General features: G+C 36.0%; 4 protein-coding genes and 1 pseudogene across 10 annotated transcripts; 2 read left to right on the plus strand and 3 right to left on the minus strand.

The window, feature by feature from the left end:
- Positions 1 to 760: 760 nt before the first annotated feature.
- Positions 761 to 4,219, minus strand: LOC111810982 (ribosomal RNA-processing protein 8). Its single transcript, XM_087123506.1, has 10 exons — positions 4,076 to 4,219; positions 3,793 to 3,952; positions 3,642 to 3,703; positions 3,326 to 3,377; positions 2,956 to 3,070; positions 2,733 to 2,827; positions 1,308 to 1,414; positions 1,114 to 1,228; positions 997 to 1,041; positions 761 to 917 (listed from the first exon to the last, which is right to left on the minus strand). Exons 1-10 carry the CDS (start codon positions 4,153 to 4,155, stop codon positions 846 to 848), a joined length of 903 nt encoding a protein of 300 aa, XP_086979632.1. The 5' UTR covers positions 4,156 to 4,219; the 3' UTR covers positions 761 to 845.
- Positions 4,220 to 5,053: 834 nt separating this feature from the next.
- Positions 5,054 to 11,133, minus strand: LOC111797450 (altered inheritance of mitochondria protein 32). 7 transcript variants are annotated; one of them, XM_087123504.1, is made up of 9 exons: positions 10,768 to 11,133; positions 10,362 to 10,503; positions 8,682 to 8,799; positions 8,495 to 8,593; positions 7,736 to 8,212; positions 7,498 to 7,583; positions 6,739 to 7,044; positions 6,547 to 6,630; positions 5,054 to 5,766 (listed from the first exon to the last, which is right to left on the minus strand). In XM_087123504.1, the coding sequence occupies exons 5-9, from the start codon at positions 7,973 to 7,975 to the stop codon at positions 5,397 to 5,399; spliced, it is 1,086 nt and encodes a 361-aa protein (XP_086979630.1). In that variant the 5' UTR covers positions 7,976 to 8,212; positions 8,495 to 8,593; positions 8,682 to 8,799; positions 10,362 to 10,503; positions 10,768 to 11,133; the 3' UTR covers positions 5,054 to 5,396. The 7 variants fall into 7 exon arrangements, with proteins under 7 accessions (XP_086979630.1, XP_023536238.2, XP_023536231.2 ...); XM_023680470.2 differs by lacking the exon at positions 8,495 to 8,593 and adding an exon at positions 9,407 to 9,471; XM_023680463.2 differs by lacking the exon at positions 8,495 to 8,593 and adding an exon at positions 9,407 to 9,471 and having other exon boundaries at positions 8,682 to 9,206.
- Positions 11,134 to 11,297: 164 nt separating this feature from the next.
- On the plus strand, positions 11,298 to 15,503 carry LOC111797441 (uncharacterized). Its single transcript, XM_023680435.2, has 6 exons — positions 11,298 to 11,468; positions 11,569 to 11,660; positions 11,912 to 12,011; positions 12,859 to 13,717; positions 13,859 to 13,992; positions 14,373 to 15,503. Exons 1-6 carry the CDS (start codon positions 11,383 to 11,385, stop codon positions 15,244 to 15,246), a joined length of 2,145 nt encoding a protein of 714 aa, XP_023536203.2. The 5' UTR covers positions 11,298 to 11,382; the 3' UTR covers positions 15,247 to 15,503.
- A 5,673-nt stretch (positions 15,504 to 21,176) lies between these two features.
- Positions 21,177 to 21,825, minus strand: LOC147794934 (cyclin-dependent protein kinase inhibitor SMR6 pseudogene; annotated as a pseudogene).
- Positions 21,826 to 23,906: 2,081 nt separating this feature from the next.
- LOC111809122 (LOB domain-containing protein 25) lies at positions 23,907 to 24,879 on the plus strand. Its single transcript, XM_023695479.2, has 2 exons — positions 23,907 to 24,154; positions 24,256 to 24,879. The coding sequence occupies exon 2, from the start codon at positions 24,263 to 24,265 to the stop codon at positions 24,728 to 24,730; it is 468 nt and encodes a 155-aa protein (XP_023551247.1). The 5' UTR covers positions 23,907 to 24,154; positions 24,256 to 24,262; the 3' UTR covers positions 24,731 to 24,879.
- The last annotated feature ends 774 nt before the right edge of the window (positions 24,880 to 25,653 follow it).

The raw sequence follows: 25,653 nt of genomic DNA on the forward strand, positions 1-25,653 counted from the left end.
GAATGACTAAGAAAAACTTCAAAGAAATGCAAGTTATTACCTCTACCAACCATGTGCACTATTAAACATACTTTATTTAGAGCAATTATATGATGGGTGACGCATATGAATGAAGGGCAAAGTATGCTCAAAAGAATTTGTGTTGGTCGATAAGATAGTTTACAAATTATAAGTGCAGCAATCTATTAGACATAAATTAAAGTTACCACCGTCGAAGAGAGGAGATTCTTGAATTAGACATGGTTGCTACCTTTCTTTTTCATATTTTCACATAAACATAGCAAATACCTAAAAACTACAATTGGTTGTTTTTAAATTTAGTCTATTTTAGAAGTTTCTTAAAATAATTTTTAAAATAATTATACAAAACCTATTTTCATCGTTTTTCTTGTATTTTTTTTTTTTATAATTAAGAAAAGGATTATGAATCACATGGGGTCTTAATTAAATATTTACTTAGAGTAAACTAGTTTTTAATGAATATTATTATAGGAAAAAGAAAACACTAATGGAGTATTTAATTCAAATGTACATAAAGTATTAATTAAAATTTTAAAAATCATCGTCAATGATGATTAAAACTTTGAAAATTCAGAAACTAACAAAAAAAATTCTAAAAAAAGGATGAATCCCAATCTAACAGATTACCAAACAAGGGATGAATCGCCCACCGACACTGAACACACTTTTTGAAGAGATGAAGAACCGCCCAAGAAAGCTTCAGGCTTCAGTAATTGCTCAACTAAGACAAACATTCCACTGTAAAACAATGAACTACAGATTGATTTCCATTAAGATTATATAATATAGAATTTTTTGAACACGACAAAGAAATAATAGCAAACTCAGCGACGTTTGTATAAACAAGGTTTTAGCTGTGGCCAATCGATGGCTTTCCCTGTAGAAATTTTCTCATCCTGTAGAACACAAAGCAAAATGATGATTAAACCCAGTGGTGGAGTACAAATGAGAGGCAGAACGTGAGGATTTACAGACCTTTTTCTTGAAGTATAACAAGATAAACATCTTGTTTGAGAAGTCCTGCACATGATTGATACTTATAAATTAGCAGCAAGAAAGAAAAGGATAATTAGCAACAGAGAAGTAATATACCTTCAAAGCTGAGACAAAACCTAGCTCACAAACAGCCTTTATGAACTTTTTGGGATCGGCTCCTCCATTGCTTGGGTCAAATCTGCTTTTGACTTCTGCTATTAGAAGCCATCCACTGCGCATAGAAACAGAAAGTTCAGCCGCCAAGTGAAAGACAATTACACAAATAGAGGGCCACAAAGTAGCCCACCAACCGTGGTTTAAGTACTCTTTGTGCTTCTGCCAAGTAACTTTCATAATTGATCCCCATAAGTGAAAGACAAAACACAGCAACATCCACAGATGAAGAGTCCAGAGGTGTCTGCCATAGGTCATAAACATTAGCCAGAGTTTAGAGGTTTCTTTCTCGAAGATAACAGCCAATGAGATTAATATAAATTTCATGGACAGAAAAATTAAAGTGATGGGTATGATGTAATGCTCCTATGGACATATATATATAATCATCAGCACGGGGATTATTGGTAGAACAGGATAGCAACAATGGTTGCTCAAATAACACGATTAGAAATAAATGGCATATGTTTCAAAGCACTGTTATATCAATTATCCAACTAACCTCGACAAGTCCTCAATTTTTTTTAATATAGATAGCTAATATCATTCTAAAGCTGCACCTGTTGAGATGAAATAGATTATATCATCCAATTACTCGAAACTATAGCTGTATGTAATAAGGAGTGTGATACTTGACATTTATGTACCATACAAGTTATCATCTTCTTTACGTCTCACTCCAATCACTAATAGCAATTTACCATGAGAGTCATGACTCATCTCCCAAGGTTGATTCTAACCAATGTGTGAGATCCCACATCGATTGAAGAGAGGAACGAGTGCCAGCGAGGACGCTGGGCCCCGAAGGGGGTGGATTGTGAGATCTCACATCGGTTGGAGAAGGAACTAGGCATTCTCTATGAAGGGTGTGGAAACCTCTCCCTAGTAGACATGTTTTCAAAACCTTGAGATGAAGCCCAAAAGAGAAAGTCCAAAAAGGACAATATCTGCTAGTAGTGGGCATGAGCGATTACAAATAGTATTAGAACCAGACATCGAGTGGTGTGCCAACGAGAACGCTGGGTATCGAAGGGGGTGGATTTAGAGATCTCACATCGATTGGAGAGAGGAATGAGTGCTAGCAAGGACGTTGGCCCTGAAGGGAGGTGGATTGTGAGATCAAGTGGGGAACGAGTGCTAGCAAGGACGCTGGGGCCCAAAGGGCATTAGTTGGAGAAGGAACTAAGCATCCTTTACAAGGGTGTGGAAACCTCTCCCTAGTAGACGCATTTTAAAAACCTTGAGGGGAAGCTCAAAAGGGAAAGCCCAAAGAGGACAATATCTGCTAACGGTGAGCTTGGGCTGTCACCATGTGTTGCCAAATGTAAAAATAAAATAAATTTAATACCATAGGAGTGTAATTTTTTTTTTAAAACAACTTGCTAGTTGTTAAAAAGTAAAAAGTAACAACTGAGCTTTAGCAAAACCAATACTACTTTATAAGACAGCTGCACGATCTCCTGCAAGGGGAAAATGATAACAATATGGCTAACTTTCATGCATGAAATGCAGTTATATGTCTCAATGCATCTGATGACAATGAGTTCAAATAGAGTGCGCACATTTGACATATCACAAGCAACAACAGAAGGATCTTTGGAAACCAGATCAAACGAGAAAACTTTATTCTTCACATTTTTAGCAAGGCGTGCATCCCCTGTAATTCAGTTTGAAGGAAAGAAGAGAGATAAATGAACAAATAAGAATGAATGTTCTTAAAGGATCAAATACTTGATCAATATTTAGTAACGAAAGGCAAACAAAAGATTTTTTTCTAACACTCACCACAGCCAAAATCAGCTACCATAAATGAAGGATCGTGCTCTTTCAGCCATTTTATGATTAAATTCACAGGCAGCTCAGGCCAATGCGACATTTGCTCTTGGTATCCTGTATGATACTACCCATCAAAACGTTAATTAACCCTAGTCCTAGGCCTGGTACATGCAATTTACGTCTAAAACTTTCTCAAGGATCAGTGCATAGAAATTCCATATTCATGATTATATACTCAACATTAAAGCTTCATCTATTGAAAATACTTTGCTGTGAAGAAAGAGATAAACTTCTGATGTGAGCATCGCGTGAAGAAACTAGTTCTTAAATAGTAACAGAAACTACGTTTAGGAAGCAAGAACAGACGGGCAGAACTTACAACATCAAACAGAACCTGGTCTTCTTTGAAATAACTAAGCGCCTCTTCCCCTCTGAAACACACACACACACACACACACACAAAAAAAAAAAAGATCAATTGGTTTCAAACAATGTGGGTCTGATTTAAAAATAAATTGATAAAACTCAAGTTCAATAACTCTGTTTCAAGATTCAGCTGATAGAAAACTGAAAATTTTGAGATAACATAAACTTGAGACTCAAAATTTAGTGCACACATAAAGAAACACACAAACTCATCAGTAAAAACTAGAACAAAAGACGAAAAATAAAAGAATAGAAGACAAAACCATTACGTGCAGGTATACAATTTCTCATTAAGCATCCTGAAATGCCCTCCTGACAAACGAGCTCGCATCTGCAACATCACCCAACCATTCAGTTAATCCTTAAATTCCCAAAACCAATTGATTTCAGAACGAGATTAGTTTAAAAAATCAGTCGAACCTTATCGAGAAAACTAGACGAACCGGAAAGCCTCTGAGATTTTGTGGCGTCGGAAGAACCAGAAACAACGATGTCTTGGCTTTTGTCTGCTCCACGACGCATCGCCCTCTTGCGCTTTTTGCTTGAGCGGCCCTCGCCCACCATTGTTGTACGAGGAAACCTTGAAGAACAAACTCGCGTTGAGAAGAGGGGAGATCGAAAAGAGCGAAGCAGAGGAAGCAGAACGAATGCTGTAACTGGAACTAGGGCGTGCGCGTTGTGTTAGGAGTTTAGCAAAACCCACCTCAAGGGAGGCCGAAAGTTCGGTTCGGTTCGGTTAATAGTTGATTCTATGGAAGTAAAACTGATCCGAACCGACTGCATTCGGTTTATTTAATGGAACAAACCGTCTCTGATCTGGTTCGGTTTTTTTGTTCCAGTTGGTGCTAATTTTCACCCTGGACGGACCTAAACTTTTGCGTGAAATAAATTATTGGATGAAAGAAATAAAAAAGAAAAAAAAAAAATGGATGATCATATATTTTAAATTTTATTCTATTTTAGTTTTCAATACTTTCAAATATTAAAAATTAGTTTTTATTTTGATCCTTTCACTAAAAGTTTAAAATTATATCTAGTTTTTATTTTTTCCATGACACAATGTGAACATGTTTTTAAAATTTATTTTGAATATGAAAAAAAAAAAGTAATTTTAAGAATTTAATTACTCCCAAAACATACCCTAAAATAATATTTTAACACTTAAAACAATTTTCATTCCTAAAAGAAAAAACTAACAAAAAAAAAAAAGAGAAACATAAACACTACCAAACTACTCTAGAGACCATCTTACCACGAGAAGCTTTTTCCCATATGAAAATTGCAAATCTATTGTTTTGGAATAAGAAAAACAAAGCTTCAACAAGTCAGTCGCACCTCGATAAAGCTCGAGTTTCAAACTTCAAACAAAGAAGTTAGGATGTTCACTTGATTGATTTTGCTTTTGCTGCACTTCACTTCAGATTCAAAAGATGGAAGCTGAGTGGGTGTCGATTGCGATTTCTTTTCCAATCTCAATGGTCAAAATGAAATTTGGAAAAGAAATTTAATGATACGAATGAGTGGTTCTAGACAGGTTCTAGGAATTTAGGTTCTAGGAATTTAATTGTCACATTATGTAACAAGACCTTAAACCAAGCCAAAATAAAACACTCAAACTAGATTGATGGTCAATCCAGAGATAGTATGGTTAAACAAAATATTGATTACATTCTCCAAGGTAGGAAGTTAAATCATCCACACCACATTTATTGAACTAAAAAAATCATTTAACATTGAATAAGCAACAAGCAGAAAATAATCCCTCATCATCCTACAACATGATATTCATCATTTGTATGCGTATTGAAAGAAACAAATAATTTGTATCTGTAGATAAAGTAAATAGAGGTAGAAGAAGATTTTGTCTAGTCTTTGCTCTAAGAGTTCTGTTGGTATCATTACACTATTCTATAAATCTAATTCAGCAAATTGCTCTATCTTTACTAATATCACCAAATATTCTACCAGAAAACAGGGCATAGATACTTTTATGAGCAAACAAACATAGACATACCATTTATATTTTATCCTGATCTCCTGTAGAGGCTGTAGGCAACAGCGACAGAGGCCACTGCTCCAATTATCGCAGCAGCAGCCAGAATTTCACTTTGTTCCCATTGTCCTGTCCAGCAAGAAAATTTATTAGCTTTCTTTGGTACCTGCTCTTCTGAAGCTTCTTTCGACTGGTTTTCAATTCTACTACTTTTCCCTGAACTTTCATCTCTGCAACAAGTGAATCCATTACTGCCCTGGCAACAACCTGCTATTGTTTCCACTTTGCTTTGACCGCTGTTTTCTTCAATTTCAACCTTACTTTTCTTAATATCTTCTCCATTTGGAATCTTTAGTTCATCTTCCTTTTTGCCTTCCTCGGGATTTGTGCCCATTTGCCCTCTGGAATTGGAATGCCAATTTAATGTTCTACTATTGGGTGGAAAATAAATGACAAAGAAGAACCAAACAATTGCATCCATTTCACTTCTAAATATATAATTTATTCTTTGGGGAACAACATAAGGTTTAAGAGGTAGCTCTTCGGAATCAACAATCAAGCAAAGGTGATTGAGGTAGCTACAGTGAAGCCAAAAGTAGGTCGGTCAAGTAGTCAATGAACATATTGCATTTCAAACATTTAGGTCATATACTGTGCGATGCAGAGGGCTAAAGTGAGTTGCAATTTGGTGAATAGTTAACAGGAACGATGAATACTAACAATAGTATGTCCACTCTTACAGGAGGCATCAAGACTTGAACCGGGGAATCTGATGCTCAAAAGTAAGGCAAAAGCCAACGGCCTAAAGGTTCAAGATATCAATTAAGATCTTGTAATTGATAACAACGTATAGTTCCAGCTTTAGATCTCAAACACTCAGGTCTACTCAAAGTTTTCCACAGCAACAAGGGGATGATAAGAAAAATAAAAATTGTTCACAATACTCAATACGAAGTACATATAGAAAATGGAGAGGAGGATGATATGTCCATGATCTGTAAATTACAGGGTCTAAAAGTTCAGAAGAAAAAATTGATTATTGATACAAAAATGTATATCCCAAAAAAACAATAAAAAAGAATGCTTCTCCTTAAAACTCACTATTAATTATTAATACCAGCAATACAAAATAAATTCACTATCCAGTTCAGGAAATAAAATGCAACTGGAGAAGCACAAACCTTAAAAGCCTTTCCACGACCTCGCCCTTTGCAATGTGAAGTTCAAACAATTCAGAGACATCTTCAGGAGTTACATATCCGTACCTATAAACAAGGAAATTGAACCCCAAATTCAACCCAAGTAGACACTAAATATTCAGCTAAGGATTTCGTTTTCCAGTAAATGTTTATGCTAGCTTTGAAGAACCTTACCAGTGACCAGTTGTCTTCCCATCCACACCAGGTTGATATATGATCAAGTTTCCGGCATACTTGTGTCCTCCAATGTGTGAACATGCACTGACAAAAACCCGTTCCTTAAGTCCTCGTAACTCAATCTCCTCATCCAACTTCTGAACAAGAACGGGTCCACAGACACCACATCTCCGATCTCGACTAGCATGAACACACACAAACACGTGAGAGCCAGTGAAAGCCTCTGGCACTCCGGATGCCCACTGTTTATCATTCACAAGCACATCATCCACGAAGCCATCCACATCTGACTCTTTTAAACCCCTATTATCATCAAATCAAGAGGACGAAATATGAAAATGAAAATGGAAATGAAAGGAAGGAAAACGGAACAGCGGCACAAATAACAGGAAAAGAACATTCCAATTACTCCAAAATCTTACTGATCTAAAACTTGTTTGGCCTCAAAATTGATAAAATATACTAGATACAGAAACCACAATCGTAGTAATTTGCTAGCGATCAGATTAATTATAAAAAAATAACGATCCAGGAAGGTAGCAAAGAAGAATACCCAAAGTTTCATTATGTGCATGGAAACCAAAGAAGTTAAAGTCAACACCAGAAGAAATAAAGATGAACGCAAGAATTTCATAATATTTGATAAATACATTATTATATCCTTGAGAAGTGGCAAAGCATATTTCCAGCAGCTTATCAGCTGCCGGAAAATTTTCGAAAACCACAACAAGATTCCACCTGATTCTCAAAAGTTACCTGTATTTGACCATTTCAGGAAAAATCAACACATCTCCATCCGAAAATCCAGTTTCCTCTCGTCCAGCGAACATTGTCAGCTTCGTCTGACAAAACCAATTAAAAGACAAAGTTGCACACAAAAGCATCCACTAAAATCCACGGCATTCAACAACTCCTAACAAAACCAAATCGAAAACGCCAAATTCCGAAGAATAGGATTTCCGAATACAGAAACAAACAGCATCGATTTGCAAACCTTAACGGAGATATCATCCTTGCGAGCTTTGAGAGCGGCAGAGAGGAGCCTAGGGAGGGCGTCGGAATCAGATGCTTCGAGATGCGATGGCCAGGCCTCCGGAGTCTTGTAGCAGAGAAAAACGTGGCGATCATAGGCGCTGACGGTGCCAGCGAGGCTGCTCTGATACATCTCCTCTCGTCGGAATCCAAACTTCTCGTCGTCGGCGCCGGAAACGGTGTCGAGAGTATCGGAAGCCATAGAGAGATCGACGAAACGAGGTCAGAGAATGAGAATAGTGAAGAAAGTGGTAATGGTGGAAAGAGATAGCGGAGAGGAGGTAGCGGGTGGAGCGGGGAGCGGGAAACGAGAAGGGATCGGATTTCTTCTGGTTCTGAATCCCATTTGGTGACGCTTTATGAGTGCTTTGGACAACGACTTGAGCCACGCGACAGTGGTGCTTGCAACACGCGCCAACGGAAGTTTATATTTTTTTAGCTGTAAACATACTAACATTTTAGATTTGGGTTTCAAGAATTAGTTTTTTAAAAAATATATATATATATTTATAATATTAATTTTTTTTTTATCTAATTTTTTAATTTAGGTTTAGTCATCAATTTCAAAATATTACATTTTTATTTCTAAATTTTTAATTTAGTTTTTATTTTCATTCTTAATACTTACTTTTTCCCTACACCTCAACCTCTCTTTTACGACTTTATTGAATGAGGTAAAGCACCTGAACTTGAACCAAAACCTAAACTTCTATTTCCTGACCTCGAAGAAGGTAAAGTAGCCGTCGAGTCTATGAGGAATGTTCGAGATACTTTGATCCAACAACTTTTTAGGAGTTGGTTTGGCTGGTCCCTTCAGAAACTAACAAACTCAAGAACTAAAAATGAATTTTTTCCCTAAAAATTAAGTTTAGAAATATCATTGGTTTATTTACAAATTGAAGACGTACCTTCCCGTGAACAAAACATCAAGTCTCTCTTCACTTGGTTCATACTTCCCCTAGAGTTACAGCTAAGATAGTGTATGTCTGGCCTTCTACTGTCACAATCTCCCCCACATTGCGAGTTCTGAAACAAAACTCAATTGAAATCAAGACAAAAATGATTCACGTTTCTTTCCCCCTACAGATAACAAACAAGACTATTTTGGTAAGTGAACTATATAAGAACATACAGAGTAAAGATATAATAATTCAAACCCGTTGCTAGTAGATATTGTCCGCTTTGGCTTGTTAACGTATCGCCGTCAACTTCACGGTTTTAAAACGTGTCTACTAGAGAGAAGTTTCCACACCCTTATAAGGAATCCTTCGTTCCCCTCCCCAACCAAAATTGGATCTCACAAAAAATCAGTCCATAGGCAGTTTTATGTGCGTGCCTATGGAGCACAGCAAGGTGGGGCAAATGTTTTGCATTGTACATTGCTTTAGCAAGCATCTCAATTGATGTTCTCGCCAAGCTCACCATTGTTGGACCTTTCAAGTGTGGAAAAATCAGTCCATAGTCATTTAGCTTATACCTGGTTCGCTTCTTGATTGCCTCTGATCTTCAAGCAATTAAGAGATGATTCTTATTGCAATTCAAGAGGAAGACGTGGATATGACCATTTTATGAACAAATTTGAACTTGTTTGATGACGTTATTGTTTCTTAATGGACAAGTTGTCAGTACAAACCTGTATTTGAGAGAATTATGGGTTCTACTATTCTCCTTTTTAAATGGAAACGAATGCCAACTATGCTGCACAGACAAAAAGTGAGCAAAGAATTTGAATAAAGACAAATTAACAAAGCAATTTACCAGACAACTGAACTGCAAAAGCAGCAAATGTAAGCTGATATCAATCCAGAAGCTCAACAGAGATTCAAGTAAACACAATACTATATATACTTTGACAATTCGAACTATTCGAACTGTAACGGCCCAAGCCCACCGCCAATAGATATTGTTTTCTTTAGGCTTTCCCTCAAGGTTTTTAAAACGCGTCTGCTAGGAGAAGGTTTCCACACCCTTATAAAGAATGCTTTGTTTCCTCCCCAACTGATGTGAGATCTCACAATTCACCCCCCTTCGAAGTCCAGTGTCTTCGCTGGCGCTCGTTCCCTTCTCTAATCGATGTGGGACTCCCCAATCCACCCCCTTCGGGGCCCAGCGTCCTTACTGGCACACCGCCTCGTGTCCACCCCTGAGGCTCATCCTCTTCATTGGCACATCGCCCAGTGTCTGGCTCTGATACCATTTGTAACCGCTCAAACCTACCACTAGCAAATATTGTCCTCTTTGGGCTTCCCCTTTCAGACTTTCCTTCAAGGTTTTAAAACACGTTTGCTAGGGGAAGGTTTTCACACCCTTATAAAGAATACTTCGTTTTCCTTCCCAACCGATGTGGGATCTCATACGAACATTGTTATACACAGTGTTCATAGGAAGACTTGACAAATTAAGGTATCGGCTTCTAAAGAAAATTGAACACATCTGCTAAAGGTGCTAATCATGGCTATCAACGATTAAGTAATATATATAACCATCGTGATCACGCAACAATTTAACCACAAAAGACATACAAGGATTCCTCATAACCTACTAAATCAAATCCCACTTTTTAATAAGCAACTAGTTCATGAACTAACCTCAATCTTCCCGGATCTACTTTCAACCCCACATTGTTCAATCGAGTAACAATCTTCCCATTCAGAAAACTTCCAAGCCTGGGACCAACCAATTGGAGAGGCTTTTTTTGGGCTGGCTATGATGTAATTCTTTTCAATTTACCTGATGAAAAGCTTCTTGTTATCATCAAAAGAAGGAAGAAAAAAAAGAAGAAGCGGGAATGGAATCTTTCTTGAAAGATTTTTCTAATTAGTGCAGTGGTCAACATGTAAAGATAAATCAATTTCAGATGTATAGAGAACGCTAAAACTAAATATCAGCACAGTGATAATACAGAACAGCTTAGTAACTGCGCCTCAGCAGCGTTGAAGCTACAGAAGGAACGAGGAGAAGCCATTGATTAATATCCCAAACCAATTTCCATACCTGATGAAGAGCTAAATAAAGTATAAGCGGCTTCGAAGCTTCAATTTCTACTTTCATACGCTCATCTAAGTTCCACCAACTACCACCAGGAAACAGCGAACGCGAAACATGAATCGAATTTCCAAATGATTTGAATTTCTCATTTCCGTTTCCGTCATTTTCAAGCACCATGTATCGGAGCATCAATGAAGATTTCCGCACTCGATGACGATAGCATTTGAATTCCTTACTTCCAAAACTGCTAGAGAGGATGATAATCGAGAATTGAAGCTTCACCGTCGGCTTAAAACCAGACGATCGAAAGCTTGAACTAGGAGAAAATTTTGCCGGTGGAAAATACGGAGAAAGGAAAATGCGAAGATTCTGGCGGGCAATTTCCATGTTTGCATAAGAAATATCTTTGATGTACGTGGTGCAGAATCAAGCGAGACCCGAACCGATCAAGCCGAAGCATCCGGTTCATATCATTTTGACAAACCGAACCGACCGTTCAACCCAAATACTTCCGGGTTAACTGAGCTCACGTTTCTTCTTCTTCTTCTTTTGCTGAACTTGGTTTTTCAATTGAGCAGCAGATTCAGAGCTAAAACGCCACCGTGAAGCTCTCCTCTTCCGATGGCTGAGACCGAGGAACCAAAAATGAAGGCGCGGCCAATAGTGCGCCTGGGGATTTTCCTTATTTCTCACAGTATTTTCTTCAGGTGTGCTGTTGTTGATTTTACATGGATTTGACTCACAGTTTGGATCAGAATCTAGTCATTGATGAATGCCCTGTTCTTTTCTTTTTTGGGTGTTTTCTAGCGTGATTTGCTTCTCCGCAGGGGTCTTAGCTCTTCTGCTACTACCTATGTTCTCCATGAACACTTACATTTCCGAGAACGCTCTCATGCCAGGTCAATTTGGCTTCTTGCTTAGCTTGCTTATCATTATCTAATTTGTTTGATTCATTATTCATCATTTTTGTGCTTTCTTGATTGATCTCCTGGTAGATTAATTACAAATTAAGATTCACTAGAAGTTGCGGAAGTATCTGAAATTATCGGATCATCAAATTTATGTATCCTTGTTCTTCTGCAGTGATCTATTCATTTTACTTTATTTGGATAGACAGTAATCCTATCTGGTGGCATATATTTTCTCACAGGCTCTGCAAATACTATGCTTTCGGGTCAGGAAGTCTCAGACTCGAACAACTTGGTGAAGGATCTGAAGAGCTTGAATTCACAGCCTGGCTCAACAGTCTTGTATGCACTCACTGCACCGGCTTTATCCCCCTTTTTCTCCTTTAAAACCATAATGGAATTTTTTTTTATGCTGAACTTGTATGCTTATGATTTTGAGAATTACCAATTAAGTGAAAATTTTGTCCGAGTGATTTATGTTTTATATGCCCTGACATTAATGCTTTCGTGCATTTGCATGCTTTAAAGGTATCTACGCATTTTAACTCGGTGAACTATTTTGCTAATTACAAGAATTTTAATCCGTCGGTGGTAGGGCTGAACTTTGAAGTTCACTTGTATCCTATATTCCCATGAAAATATCAAGGAATTCATGGACCCAATTGGAGGAAGATTTGGATATATTATCCGACTTTGGATTTCAATATGAACTTCTGAATATAGTATTAGCCTCCTTCATTTGCAATCTTGAGACATTTGCTGAGGATAGTTCTTGTATGGAAAGGTATTAGACAATTAGTTCTAAAGTTCTCATACAAGTTACATGTATCAAATGAAGGCTTTCATCAAAATGTGGTATATAGTCTTGTTTCCTGAGATGTGATGTCTGCGTGAGTTTGGTATTATCTATGGCCATTAATCTGTGCATGTGGATTGGCATGTCATTTTATGTCGGTCAGGAGGAGCGTTGGTGTGTAGAGATGACCATAAACGTAATTGTGTGTAATTCTTTTCCCTTATATTGCAATGTATTTCATGGTTATCCAATTCATCTTTCCCCTCGAACTTATCAATAGCATATTTTTCGCATTTCCATAAGCATTATCTTCTTGCTCCCCTTGCCTCTATTACCGTTCTTTGTTCTACTTAACCTATGATAAAGAAATTTGTCTTTCTTTTCATTTTTCAGTGGAAGCCAGAAGATTATAGCACAATATATATTGAACTTGGGTGCTGAAGTTAATTACCACAGGTTCCACCCGCAATTGAGTCAGTTCCATCCAGTGCACTTTTTCTCTAGCCCTGATCCTGGGATCATTCGGGACAATGTTAGTTGCATGACACAGGGTATTAACACTATTGGCATAATAAGAGCACCACAAGCCGATGGAAAGGAAGCCATTGTTTTGGTGACACCTTACAATCCTGTTAAGACTAGTCTTCATGAGACTCTGTCTCTTGGTATTGCTTATTCAGTGTTTTCTTTGCTTGCCCAAGTAACTTGGTTGGCCAAAGACATTGTATGGCTTATCGCGGATTCACGATATGGGGAATATGCGGCAGTTTCAGCTTGGCTTAGAGACTATCACACTCCTGCATTTGGTCGTTCCATCATGATTGACACAGATGCTTGTCCAGAGACAAATGTCCTTTATGAATTTGAAGCAAACCATATGACAGAAAAAATGAGTCTAGGTGATTTTAAACGTGCTGGAACGATGGGTGCAGCCCTAGTTATTAAGGTTTCAAATAGAAGCGAACACTTTGAGGATAGTCTCAGTGTCTATGCTGAAGCATCCAATGGTCAGATGCCAAATCTGGACCTCATCAATATTGTGAATTATCTAGCACTATACAGGCAAGGTTTTCGGATTAAGATTGAGAAGTTTTTGCCTTTACTAGACTGCAAATGGCTCAAGGTTTTGGGCGAAGTGCTTGAGTCGATAGGAAAATTTATCAGAAGCGTGAACCCTGAATGGAAGTTTGGCATGGCAGCTTCTGACTATGTTGATGGCACCGCCACACTCGCAAGTTCATTGTACTACCAGGTAGTTTTCTCTTTAATTCATTTTCTAAGAGATTGTTGTTTATGGTTTCCTTTAATGGGCTAGGATAACGAACTAGTTTCCATTTATGTTAACAACAGAGATTATTTTCACTAAAATTATCCATGTTCTTCTTGCCATTAGGCTGTGGGTATTCCTACTGGTTCCCATGGGGCTTTTCGAGATTTCCAAATTGATGCAATTACTGTGGAGATGTCCCCCAAATTTCCTTCTGGTGTCAATGTCAGGCATGATGAATTCATATTGCGAGGCGGCCGGTCAGTGCTCATTTATGCCCCAAGAAATTTATAATACATCCTCCTCCCACCATTAACTTTTCAGGGCTCACTACATTTTCTGCTTTTCTATTATTTTGTCATTTCCCACTTCCCACGGGTATTGCCAAATGTTTAAATTTTCATTTGTAAATAGTTTTAATGGGGGTAAGAGAAAATGCTTCCTTTTCACTAAAATGAATTTGGACTGAGTTTCTTTTTTAAAACGAATAGAATCTGTTTGATAAGTTGTACATCTGTGTCCTTCTCAATTCAGTAAATTTGAATTGACAATTTACGCCCAGCCTGAGTTAATTATGGACTAGGAATTAAATTCTTCTGATCCTTGTGATTTGGCTAAGGATTTCGAGTTGGTTGTGCAGGCTAATTGAAGGAGTTGTGCGATCAGTAAACAACCTCCTGGAGAAGTTCCATCAGTCATTCTTTCTGTATCTTATGGTATCTACCAGCAAATTTGTATCCGTTGGTGTATATATGATTGCTTTTGCACTCCTTGTTGCTCCATTACCAGCAGTTGCGGCTTCTCTCTATTCTTATGCCAATAACTTGAATTTGACCGTGGAAAAGGTTGAACCTGCAGCTTCAGCAAATTCTGATGATGAGCTTATTGTCTCTTTAAGATCATGGAAATGGGTTAGTGCTGCAAAAAGAGTTTTTGTTGTTCATGTATGGGGTGCTGTTGTTTCTTTACTTCCATACTTCATCTGCCAAATACCTGGTTACAGTCCTACAACAAGATCTATTATTTGGGCGCTGCTTTCACTGCTCACGCTACTAATTTTGTCAGTGGTATTGTGCTCTCCACTTAGTTCCACCAAATCTTCTGAACAGCAGATTCAAGAGTGGGCTTTCTTGAAAGCAATGACCACCTCAGCGGCCTTTATTGGTTTGTGCCTCATGTCAGTAATTAACTTTGCTACCGCAGAACTTGGAGCTTTTTTGGTAGTGTCCATGTGCTTGTTGGTACATCCCCTGAAGCTTGATCTAGTGCCTGGGAGCTTTAAAGCTCTTTCAAGGGCAGCCTGTAACCTTGTTTTGGGATTCATAGCTTTTCCGCCTGTTACTTTCTTTTTGTTTAAAGCTGCTTTGCAAGGTTTAGACGATCTACATATCGGCGACTTCTGGAACTGGATGGAGACCCTCTGGGCATGGAACAGTGCTACTTTCCTCTACTTAGGTATGGTTCACTTGCCATGCTGGGTATTATGTACAGAAATTTTACTTCATTCTTGTTGAGGTACATTGATTAGTCTTTTGTGTGGAATTTGGTTAGACCAGCCAATTAGGAAAGAGTTAACTTTTGTCCTTGCCCTGTAGTCTGAACATCTAGTTTATTGAACTTTCATTAGTCCTGAGAAATAGTTTTCACTTTGAACTGTATTGGAACAAATTACACGTTCATCCCTTGTATGTTAGCTCCTGTAAGCAGGTCTTAAAGCCTACTTTGTTACTGATGTTTATAGTGTACGATTAATACAGTAAACTTTAACCCTCTTGGAATTTTCTAGCTATTTTTCCTTTAGGATTAATTGGGTCATTACCCTCTGTAGAACCAATGCTCAGTCTCTTGAATTTCTTTCTCCAATTACTGCATCTAAAGGTTGTATACCACATAGGCAGTGCTGGAATTGATGAACAAATTAGCAGTTGAGGTCATTCTTTGTCGACTATGCTCATCCGTAGTGTTTCATCATTTCGAATGGAAGATGGAACAAATATGAGTGTCACATAAATTTACAAGTAAATCAGTAGACTTTCAGACATGACGTTTAATGTAAGGTTATCACACATGGAAGCATCATTTGCTTTGATTTATGTATGTTTTGGAACTTGTGTTAGCCAATAGGCCTTGCCTCGTTTTATGTCATTTTGTAAGCACAACACAACATATATTTTTATTTTAGGTGGGTATGAACGTATCCCGTATAAGAAATGATGATGGAATAGACAATTCATTTATAATGCCTCGTGCCCATAATTCATGTTATGATTTAGAATCTAGATTTGATGATTAATGGTTCCGACATTTCCTACATCCTTTATGTTATGATCACGATGTCATTTTGTTTTGAAGTATTGCTAAGAGTGAATACTATTCCGATGAGTTATTTTAGCGTGTTTTGTTATCACTCACATGCTTTTTAGGAAAATTCATTTTCGGTTGCTCAATCACATGAACTTCAAAGTTAAATGTGCTTAGTTTAAAACAATTCTATGTTAGCCCTTTTCCTATTTTAACTCGGATCCTCATACAAATACTTTTAATGATATAACTCATCATTCCCCGTATTTGTATGAGCTTGTAACTAGCGTTAATTAAGAAAACCTATTTATTTCCTTATTTTAAGGTTGAGGGTAATTTACCTATTTATTTCCTATTTTAAGGTTGAGGTTAGATGATTGGACATTTACTTAGAGCTCTAATATTTTAAAACTAAGTTATTAATTAATATATTAAAAGAATATCCCAAATAAAATAGGTAAAATTAAAAAAAGGAACTAATTTAAAATATGAACACTAACTTAGAAATGACTAAAGGAATAATAAATATTCTTTTGTTAAACAATCAAAAAATAAGTCTCCGTTGACTTTTAATTTGTTATTTATAATATTAAGGTTAAATGATAGAAAATAAAATTATAAAATAAGAGACGGAGAATAATTACGAGAGAAATTGGTTTTTTATTTTTTATTTTTCCTTTCTTAACTTCTTTTCTTATTTATTTTTTTAAAACGAAAAAATTATTTCCAAAATAAAAACTAAAAAGTGGAACCCCATTAGAGAGACACACGTGGGAGATGACGGAGACGCACGTGTTAAGTCGAAAAAACGAGTGGTTAATAACCGCCGCAGCCCCCGGTTTTCGCGGGCTAAACATTTCCTTTTGGCGCCAAAACCATAGGGTTTCAACAAAAAAACATAGTTTCGAATAAATAATTTATTAAAAAAAAATAGGAAAATTTTCCTTTCCCGCCAAATTCTCCGGGCAGCTTGGGCAGCGTCAAAGGGTAGGTCAAAACCGATGATTGAAGGATGTGTCTGTTTCTTAAGATTTTAAATTATTTTTATTTATTTAAAAAGAAAAAAAAGAATATTTTTCTTATTTGTCTTTGGATTCCCTTAAATGCCCATGTGTGTATGTCTACCAAACCAAACACTTTCTCTCTCTTACATTGGATTCCTTTTTTTAATTAAAAAAAAAAAAAAGAAAAATGGATATTAAATTAGTGACAATTAATTCACACCCAAATCCCAACTTCCTTACAATAATATCTCTTTTTCATAAATTATATACTCACTTATAATTCACCTCCCTCCTCTCTATTATATTTATTCTTACCTATTTTTTCATTTATATATTTCCTTTTATTTAAATTAATAATTTTATACCTCTCAAAAAAAAAAAATCAATATTTTATATTATTACCGTTTATATTGTCCACTTTGAACATAAGCTCTGATGACTTTGATTTGGGCTTCCCAAAAGCCTCTTTTTTACTACACTTTTGAGGCTCACAATCTTTGTTCGATATTTGAGGATTCTATTGTCATTGTTCTGATACCATGTTAGGAATCACGACTCTCTACAATGGTATGATATTGTCCACTTTGAACATAAGCTCTCATGACTTTGCTTCGAGCTTCCCCAAGAAGCCTTGTACTAATGGAGATGTATTCCTCTACTTATAAACACATGATCATTCTCTAAATTAGCGTTGACTCACTCCCAACAATTCTCAAGAGAATTAAGAATAATGATTTTATTGTTTATTAATTTAACGAGAATGGAATAATTCAAATCTCTAAAATTTTAATCGAAGGTATATAGTTGAGCTAGTCGAACCGTACTTATGTGTAGTATTTAGCTTACTATATTGTATATTTATTACTAACTTTTGAATTCTAATTCTATTTAAGATGTTTTACCTTTTTATGACAAGAAACTAAAATATTGAGCTAAGATTATTGAGATGTCCTAAAATAAGTGCTCAACTCTAGAATTTAACTTTATATATTCTTCTCCATTTTGTAATCCGCTTTTAGCAAAATTTTAAGAACTAAATCGAATATTTGGTGGGATTTGGTTTCGGGTTTAGTTGTTTCGTTCTTTCGAAAGATTCGTCATATGTGATGTAAAGTCAGCTTTCATTTGTTCAACTTTACACGTAAGAAAGCACTTACTCTCTCGATTTAGCTCGCTCCCTTTCCACTCTGTTTATCTCATAATTATAATAAACTAAAAAAATTGAATTTACACGGTTCATCGTTCACTTTTAAGCTTAGAAATTGTAAAACTTGTCTCGTCGTGTATGATATATAAATTTAAGCGACATCAACTCAATCTTATCCAACCCTCTTCACTAGACCTCATTTTACACGTATGTTTGTATTCTCTCTCTAAAAGTAGAGAGAGAAAAAAGTGGAAAAAGTTAGTGAGGTAGAATATAATCCAACCCCATGCGAAGGGGTTGAAATTTGAAATGAGATATGATACAGCCTTCGTGGCGTCTCCATCACAAAATTTGCAGTCTTTCTTTAGTCCAATTTAATTCCCCCAATCAATCAATATTTCTTTAATATGAGTTTATAATCAAATAATACTATCTTTATTGGTACGAAGGCTTTTGAAAAAGTACAAATCAAAGCCAAGAAAGCTTATACTAAAAGTGTTTGCCAAAAAATTTATTATAACGGGCCAAAACGAACAATATCTACTAGCGGTGGGCTTGAGATGTCACAGTATGTGTTGGTTTGTGTCAAAGCAGACAATATCTACTGGCGATAAACTTGAGATGTTATCATCTGTGTTGATTTGTGTCAAAGTGGGCAATATCTATTAGCGATGGGATTAGGATGTTACCGTTTGTGTTGATTTGTGGTAATAGTTTTCATCACTCGTAGAATCATTAGGTATCGATGTTTAATTCTTAGACAAGAGGCAGAGCGTGACATGAAAAACATGCAAAGATGAATGCATGGGTATTTACGAATCACACCCTTTGCCACTCCCTCAAAATAGAAAATACTTCTCTTAGTTACGATGCCGTTGCAGGAATGGCTCTATCAGACATGCATTTAGTAATAACACAGACAGTCAAAATTTGATATCACCACACCAAATTAGTAAGCATTCAAACAAATGTATTGACCAAAATCTTTCAAAATTATGTCGTGTCAGAAAAAGGCAACAACCTAGTTAACAACAATGTTCCTCACAACCATTGTCTCATGTTCTCTCTCATCATCTTTGAATTCGTGACTCCGAACAATTTGAATAGAGTTTATAACTTAATCCGACCTAAGTTTTATTGGGTTCTTAATTTTCGTAATAATTTAAAAGTATGATAGGGTTTAATTGGGTTGTAACCTTATTTTTTTAATTGGTCGAGTTGATCTAATTAAAAAGATGTCAACCCACGAACTTACCAGAATTTGCCCGTATTTACAAAATTCAACCAAACCAAAAAAAAAAAAAAAAAAAAAAAAATTAATTTGACCCAATTTTTATGGTTTAGATTGGAAAGTCCGAGTTGATCACCTCTAATATTGATTTTCTTTTAGGTCGACTCCCAACTCTGTATCACTTACATGATGTTCATTACCAAAACTAACCACATGTATACCGATTACATAGTCAAACTAACCACGTAACACATGATTTGCATGCTCATAAAAATCTAATTAATTGGCTAATTTAATGACATGATGCATCAAACCAACACGAATAATTAAAAAAAAACATATTATTATGAAAAATGTTTCCCTTTAATTTATTATTAATTCTATTAAGAAAACATAATAAATTAGGCAAATTGTGCTTCGTCGTTAATAAATAATATAAAATTTATAAACTTCATTATCCATATGGTATTTTATTTATTATAAAAAAAATAAAAAAAAATTATATATATAATTGGAGTGGGCCAACGTAAACCTATCTTAAGCCGCAATCGATAGCCGACAGTGATCGTACTGAATCAGGGCCGCAAAACAATTTTTTAAAATTTTATTAAATGAATTTAAATAATAATAATAATAATAATAATAGCATATTAAAGTAAAAATTAAATGATTATTGAAGGAAATATTTGGAAATCTGTTTAGTTTAAGTACATTTTAAATATATTATTATGGTTGGTATATAAATAGATATTATATTTGGTTACATAATTATTGTATCCTAAGTTTAAGTTTAATTAATGTAGTTTAGATAAAACTAAATGGGGTTTGAAAAATATTAAACCCATAAAGAATAGAGCAATTTTGAATTTGTTTCCTATTAGGAAGCACATGCAAATTTCAAGATAAATATAAATAAATACAAAATAATAATAATAATAATAATAATAATAATAATAATAATAATAATAATAATAATAATAATAAAGTTGAGGTTCCTCTTTCTGATCCAAAGGAATCCAACCCACTCATCACAGTCAAAAACTTATGCTTATCCAATCCTTCCAAACTTCAAAGCTTATCATTCCACTTTCTGACCAAACTTTATGAATTATCATTCTTTTCGGATGGGTGTTGTCGTTTTGGCTTGTTACGTACCGTAATCAGCTTCACGTTTCAACACCTTTATAAAGAATACTCCATTCTCTCCAACCGACGTGGGATCTCACAGTCTCATGGTTTTTAAAACAAGTCCGTTGACATGGGATCTCACATTTAGAGAACGAAAGTACTAAATTTCAACGTTATAAGAAGAATTACATGTCAAATATCACTAAATCATACTATTTCCTGCGTAACATCTTACTTTTGTCCGTTCAAACTATACATTGACAAGTTAAGATTATACGAATCATAATTGAAAGTTATCCATTTGAATGCGGGATTTTGGGAACCATAGGTTTATTGAAAAATATGTGAAAGAATTTTGAAGTGATCCAAAGAAAGCCTCCAACCCCACATTGGATTCTAATATATTCTCACCCAATATGCGCCTGTCTTTTTATAAATCAAAGCGCTACAAACCATAGGCCTCCAAATGAGGTGGGTCACGTCAAAGCCCTCCAAACAACAACAAGAACAACAACAAAAACAAAAACATTTTCCCATCCATGCACATTCATTCATTCATATTCCTCCAAATTTTCTCATCTGGGTCTGTTTGTTTCCCGGGAAAATATTCAAGAATTCACAGAATTTTGAACATACAGATAAACTAGAATACTCATTTAGATAACAAATATTATATATACTTTGTACATCATCATCACCTTACTCCTAAGAACTACCAACAACATAAATATAGTAATTCCAAAAAAAAAAAAAAAAAAAAACATAGTGAGAGTTTGAAACCCCTAAATTCTCAGCTACTTCTAAACTAGGAGTTTGAAGACGGATTCTAAATCCGACGGTTGGAAGAACTCCCTCACGTGATTTTGATTCGAGCTTAATTTTCGAGATCTCCGCTTTCTCGGCGCCGGCGGACAGCTCAGTTTCTCCGGTATTCTTGCTTCTTTCGCTGTCGGCGTCGTCGAACACGACCTCTCGCCGTCGTCATCGCCGTCTTTCACCTTCGGTTTTGTGTTTATCTGCTTCAACGACGACCTCGCCGGCAAGCCAGCGATTACCCATTTTTTGGTCTCTGCTTCAAATCCGCCGTCGATTTGGGACTTCTTTGAAAACCCCATTTGAAATCCAAACATAAAACCCACAAAAGGGGAAATCAAAAGGGAAATCGATGAAAAGATTTTAAAAAAAAAAAACAGAGGAATTGGAGAATAAGAAGAAGAAACAGAGGAAAGGAGGTGGGAAAAAGGACTGAAAGTGGGACTTCGAAATAAAAATGGAGGAGAAAAGAGGATTTTGTGGAAAAATAAATAAGAAAGTGAAGGCGGCAGGACAAACAGAGGGGTTTTTTAAATTATTTTTTTTATCAATTAATTATTTATTTTTTGGAAAGGAGGCTGCCCGCGTTTTTTTTACGGGCAGGTCTGCTGAGACGCGAGGTTTTGCCGCCAACAATTGAGGCTTTGGTATCCAACGGCTCTTTCTCCCGCCTAAATATTTTTGGGGGTATTGTTTTACGGTTTTATCCCTTGTCGTTTTTCTGGTCTCAGGGAGTGGGAACTCTCTGCTTGTCAGGGCTTTTACCAGTCGGATAAAAACCCGGATTTTCTTCCAAATACAGCCCATCGTAAAATGGGCCTGGGCCCAGTTTCTCTCTTAATGGGCTATAATTTTGACTAGCCCATGATTCGTCCTGCGTTTAGGAAAAATGAAATAATAATAATAATTATCTCTCTATTTGCAACAAAAAAATTTTATTAAAAAAATTGGAATAAATAATTAAATTTGGTAACTTATTTTTCTAAAATTATATAAATACACTGTACTTCTGACGTGGACAATTATATCAAGATCTATAAATTAGATATACTGTGAATTTTAATAAATAATTACAAGGATTAACTATTTGGTATGTCTTTAAAATGCCTAGAGAGGGTTAGATGCGGTATTTTAAAAAAATAATTTTGTTTAATTATTTAAAATATTTTTTAGAAATAATAAGAAAAATGCTTCGAGATGATTTCTTTTTTTTTTTTTTTTTTTTTTTTTGTAAAAAGTGTGGGGTCCACATGGGCGGTTGGGTTGGCTATGCTAAGACAGAAGAGGACCATGTGAAAGCCCCCATCCTCAAATCTGACGTGATATGACATCATCACTGATGTAACCCACGTGGAGGAAAACTTGTTTCCCACGTCACCAGATTAAAATAAATATCTAACATCTAATGGTTGTTATAATGGTGGGCCCACCAAACAGTAAGGGCCTGACTGCAAACTGGAAAATGGAGGAGGACCTCACCGCAAATATTTTGTATTACAATAGTACCATTGACCGGTCCTTATTATTCACCCATATCTCCACGTGATTTGTTTTAGATACAGTATCTTTTAGTGCTTCTATTTTATTTAAAATTTATTTTTAAATAATTTTTGCATATAATTATTATCCATTATCAAATAAATGTTTTTAAATAAATTCAATAAAAATAGAAATTAAATCCATTTTAATACTATTTAATTAAAAATATTTAAATAATAATTTGAGGAGTTATTATACATAATAATAATAATAATGGAGAAATATTAGGTTGGTGATTCATTCTAATTTATTGATTTTCTCAATACAAGTCGCAAATCGCAAACTGTACGTGGGCTAATTCACGGAGGGCCCAATAATGGAAAATAAATGGGCCGGGTCGACTAATATTTTGGGCCTCCTAATCTCATTTACATATAGCCACGTATATCATTCACGTTGAAAAAAAAAATGCAAATTTACTAAAATACCATAAATATTTGGATGACATGGAAATTTTATATATATATAAAAAAATTAATGTCATTGGCACTTTAAACTAATTTGTTTAACTTATGAGCTACAATTTTAGCCCCAAATTATCTTTTTCGAATAAAAATATACATTTTTCACTCATTATTTTTCACTCATTAAATTATACTCAAATATATAACTTAAGCGATCGTGGGTGCCAAAGAAGAAAGAGAAGAAACCCGAAAAAAAGCAAAAAAATAAATTAAGCGACTGTCATTAGCTATGGAACTACTGACTCTACATTTCCAATATACTAAGAATTTAACCTTTTTTTTATTAAATTAGGCATAAGGAATGGTAACGGATGATACGTACTCTCTAAAAATCAAAAGTTAAAACCACTGTACACCCACATTCATTGTACTAAAACAAGCGTCTTAAAGGGCAACGTAGAATGACGTAAGAGCAAAACATGTTGTCTCCAATAACATAGTAAATAAAACGCTAATTATAATTAAAAAAAGTGATGATTGGAGACTCGGACTGGGTGGTTGAATTAAAATAATAATAAGAATGTGGGGTTATTGGAACAGTGTTTTGGACATTATTTGAAAGGGAGGGTGTGGTTGTCACCTTTTGGTTGTCTGTTTTGGGTTTGCAATATTGAAAATTCTGTTTGTCCCTCTTTTTTCTCTCATCTTCCATACCTTTTGCCTTAGGTTTTTGGAGGCCCCCCCCCCCCCCCCTCTCTCTTCTCCTCTCCTCTCCTCTCCTCTCCTCTCCTTGTTTTAGGGTTTCACTATCACTTACTTACCCCTTCTCCCTTCTTCAACAATCAACAAACAAAGGTAAACCCTAATTCAATAATATAATTAAAACCCCAATTGGGTCCAAATATTTAATATTTAAAACCCCATTTGATAAATATTTATATTATTTTATGTACAAGGCAAAAAATGGCTTCTTCATCCAGCTACTCCAATTCACCATGTGCAGCATGCAAGTTCCTCCGAAGAAAATGCTTAGCGGATTGCATATTTGCGCCCTACTTTCCACCCGAAGAGCCCACCAAATTTGCCAATGTTCACAAGATCTTTGGAGCCAGCAATGTGAGCAAGCTCCTCCATGAGGTCCACCCCCATCAGCGCGAGGACGCCGTCAATTCTCTTGCCTACGAGGCCGAGGCTCGTATGAAAGACCCCGTCTATGGCTGCGTCGGAGCCATCTCTATCCTTCAGCGACAAGTCATTCGCCTCCAGAAGGAGCTTGACGCTACGAATGCTGATTTGGTACGATATGCTAGCGGGGGCGCTCGCCCGTATGGACGGAGGGCAGCAGCGCAGTCTGGTGTGTGTTTTATTTCCCCCTTGAATAGTAATGATCGTCATGATCCATATTGCCGTGATAAAGAGGAAGAAAATTGAACCTTCTCTTCTTTGAGAGCTCTCCAATCTGTTCATCCCATGTTCTTCTAAGCTTTTTTGGCTACTTTTTTTTCCCCTCTTCATCTATCATAAAGTTGGTGTTTTTGGTGTATTACTTTTTTCTAATTAAATTAGCTTGTTTATATATATATACACACACTATATACTATATAGTATACGAGGGGTGAAAAATTAGTACTTTTGGAGATCTCATTGGTTGGAGAGGGAAACGGAGTATTCTTTATAAGAATGTAAAAACGTCCCCTTAACAGATACCTTTTAAAACCTTGTGGGAAAGCTCGGGAGGAAAAGCTCAAAGAGGACAATATCTGCTAGCAGTGGGTTTGGACTCTTACAAATGGTAACAGAGTCAGACACTCGACAATGTGCTAGTGTGGAGGCTGAGCTCCAAAGGGAAGAATACCCAATGGTATACCAGCGAGAAGGCTGAATTCCGAAAGGGGTGGACACCAAGCGTTGTGCCAAGACGCTGGACCCCGAAGTATGAGGAAAAACCCGAAAAGAAAAGCCTAAAGACTAGTGCTATGAGTGTTCTTGGGCCGTTACAGTTATATTTTTGTCTATATACTTTCTAAATGTCTAAATTTAGTATTGTTTCATATAACCATTATGCTAAGCATTTTTAGAGCTAATTTAAAAAAAAAAGTAACCATAGAAATTAAAAGGGTTAATTTCATCCAATATTTTGGGGGGGTTAAAATGACTGAAAATCAGCATTTACCTCATCCAACTTATAACCTAAATATATTCATAGGGATTTGAATCGGTAGTTAGTGAGAACACAAGAAATTTGTCCCCCTAAATTTGCACAACCTTTTGATGGTAATGTGTTTTGTTCATATAATATTAAATCCAATTGTTGCCTTCTTTTATTTAGTTTTATTTTTTTAAGTGCTTTCGGT

The sequence above is a fragment of the Cucurbita pepo genome, chromosome 1 (genome assembly GCF_057944985.1).
Source record: "Cucurbita pepo subsp. pepo isolate OVF chromosome 1, ASM5794498v1, whole genome shotgun sequence".
NCBI classification, from domain to species: domain Eukaryota; kingdom Viridiplantae; phylum Streptophyta; class Magnoliopsida; order Cucurbitales; family Cucurbitaceae; genus Cucurbita; species Cucurbita pepo.

What these genes read in the sequence shown, in the direction of transcription:
- LOC111810982 (XM_087123506.1), bottom strand. Translation starts at nt 4,155, where the DNA reads ATGCAGTCGGTTCGGATCAGTTTTACTTCCATAGAATCAACTATTAAC. An exon ending in AACTTTCGGCCTCCCTTGAG is followed by an intron (nt 3,953 to 4,075) that starts GTGGGTTTTGCT and finishes TTGTTCTTCAAG; the next exon opens with GTTTCCTCGTACAACAATGG. An exon ending in TTGCTTGTGATATGTCAAAT is followed by an intron (nt 1,415 to 2,732) that starts GTGCGCACTCTA and finishes GACCTATGGCAG; the next exon opens with ACACCTCTGGACTCTTCATC.
- LOC111797450 (XM_023680479.2), bottom strand. Translation starts at nt 7,975, where the DNA reads ATGGCTTCCGATACTCTCGACACCGTTTCCGGCGCCGACGACGAGAAG. An exon ending in GGGAAGACAACTGGTCACTG is followed by an intron (nt 6,631 to 6,738) that starts GTAAGGTTCTTC and finishes CCTTGTTTATAG; the next exon opens with GTACGGATATGTAACTCCTG. An exon ending in GTCGTGGAAAGGCTTTTAAG is followed by an intron (nt 5,767 to 6,546) that starts GTTTGTGCTTCT and finishes TTCCAATTCCAG; the next exon opens with AGGGCAAATGGGCACAAATC.
- LOC111797441 (XM_023680435.2), top strand. Translation starts at nt 11,383, where the DNA reads ATGGCTGAGACCGAGGAACCAAAAATGAAGGCGCGGCCAATAGTGCGC. An exon ending in TCTCACAGTATTTTCTTCAG is followed by an intron (nt 11,469 to 11,568) that starts GTGTGCTGTTGT and finishes GGTGTTTTCTAG; the next exon opens with CGTGATTTGCTTCTCCGCAG. An exon ending in CAGCCTGGCTCAACAGTCTT is followed by an intron (nt 12,012 to 12,858) that starts GTATGCACTCAC and finishes TTCATTTTTCAG; the next exon opens with TGGAAGCCAGAAGATTATAG.
- LOC111809122 (XM_023695479.2), top strand. Translation starts at nt 24,263, where the DNA reads ATGGCTTCTTCATCCAGCTACTCCAATTCACCATGTGCAGCATGCAAG.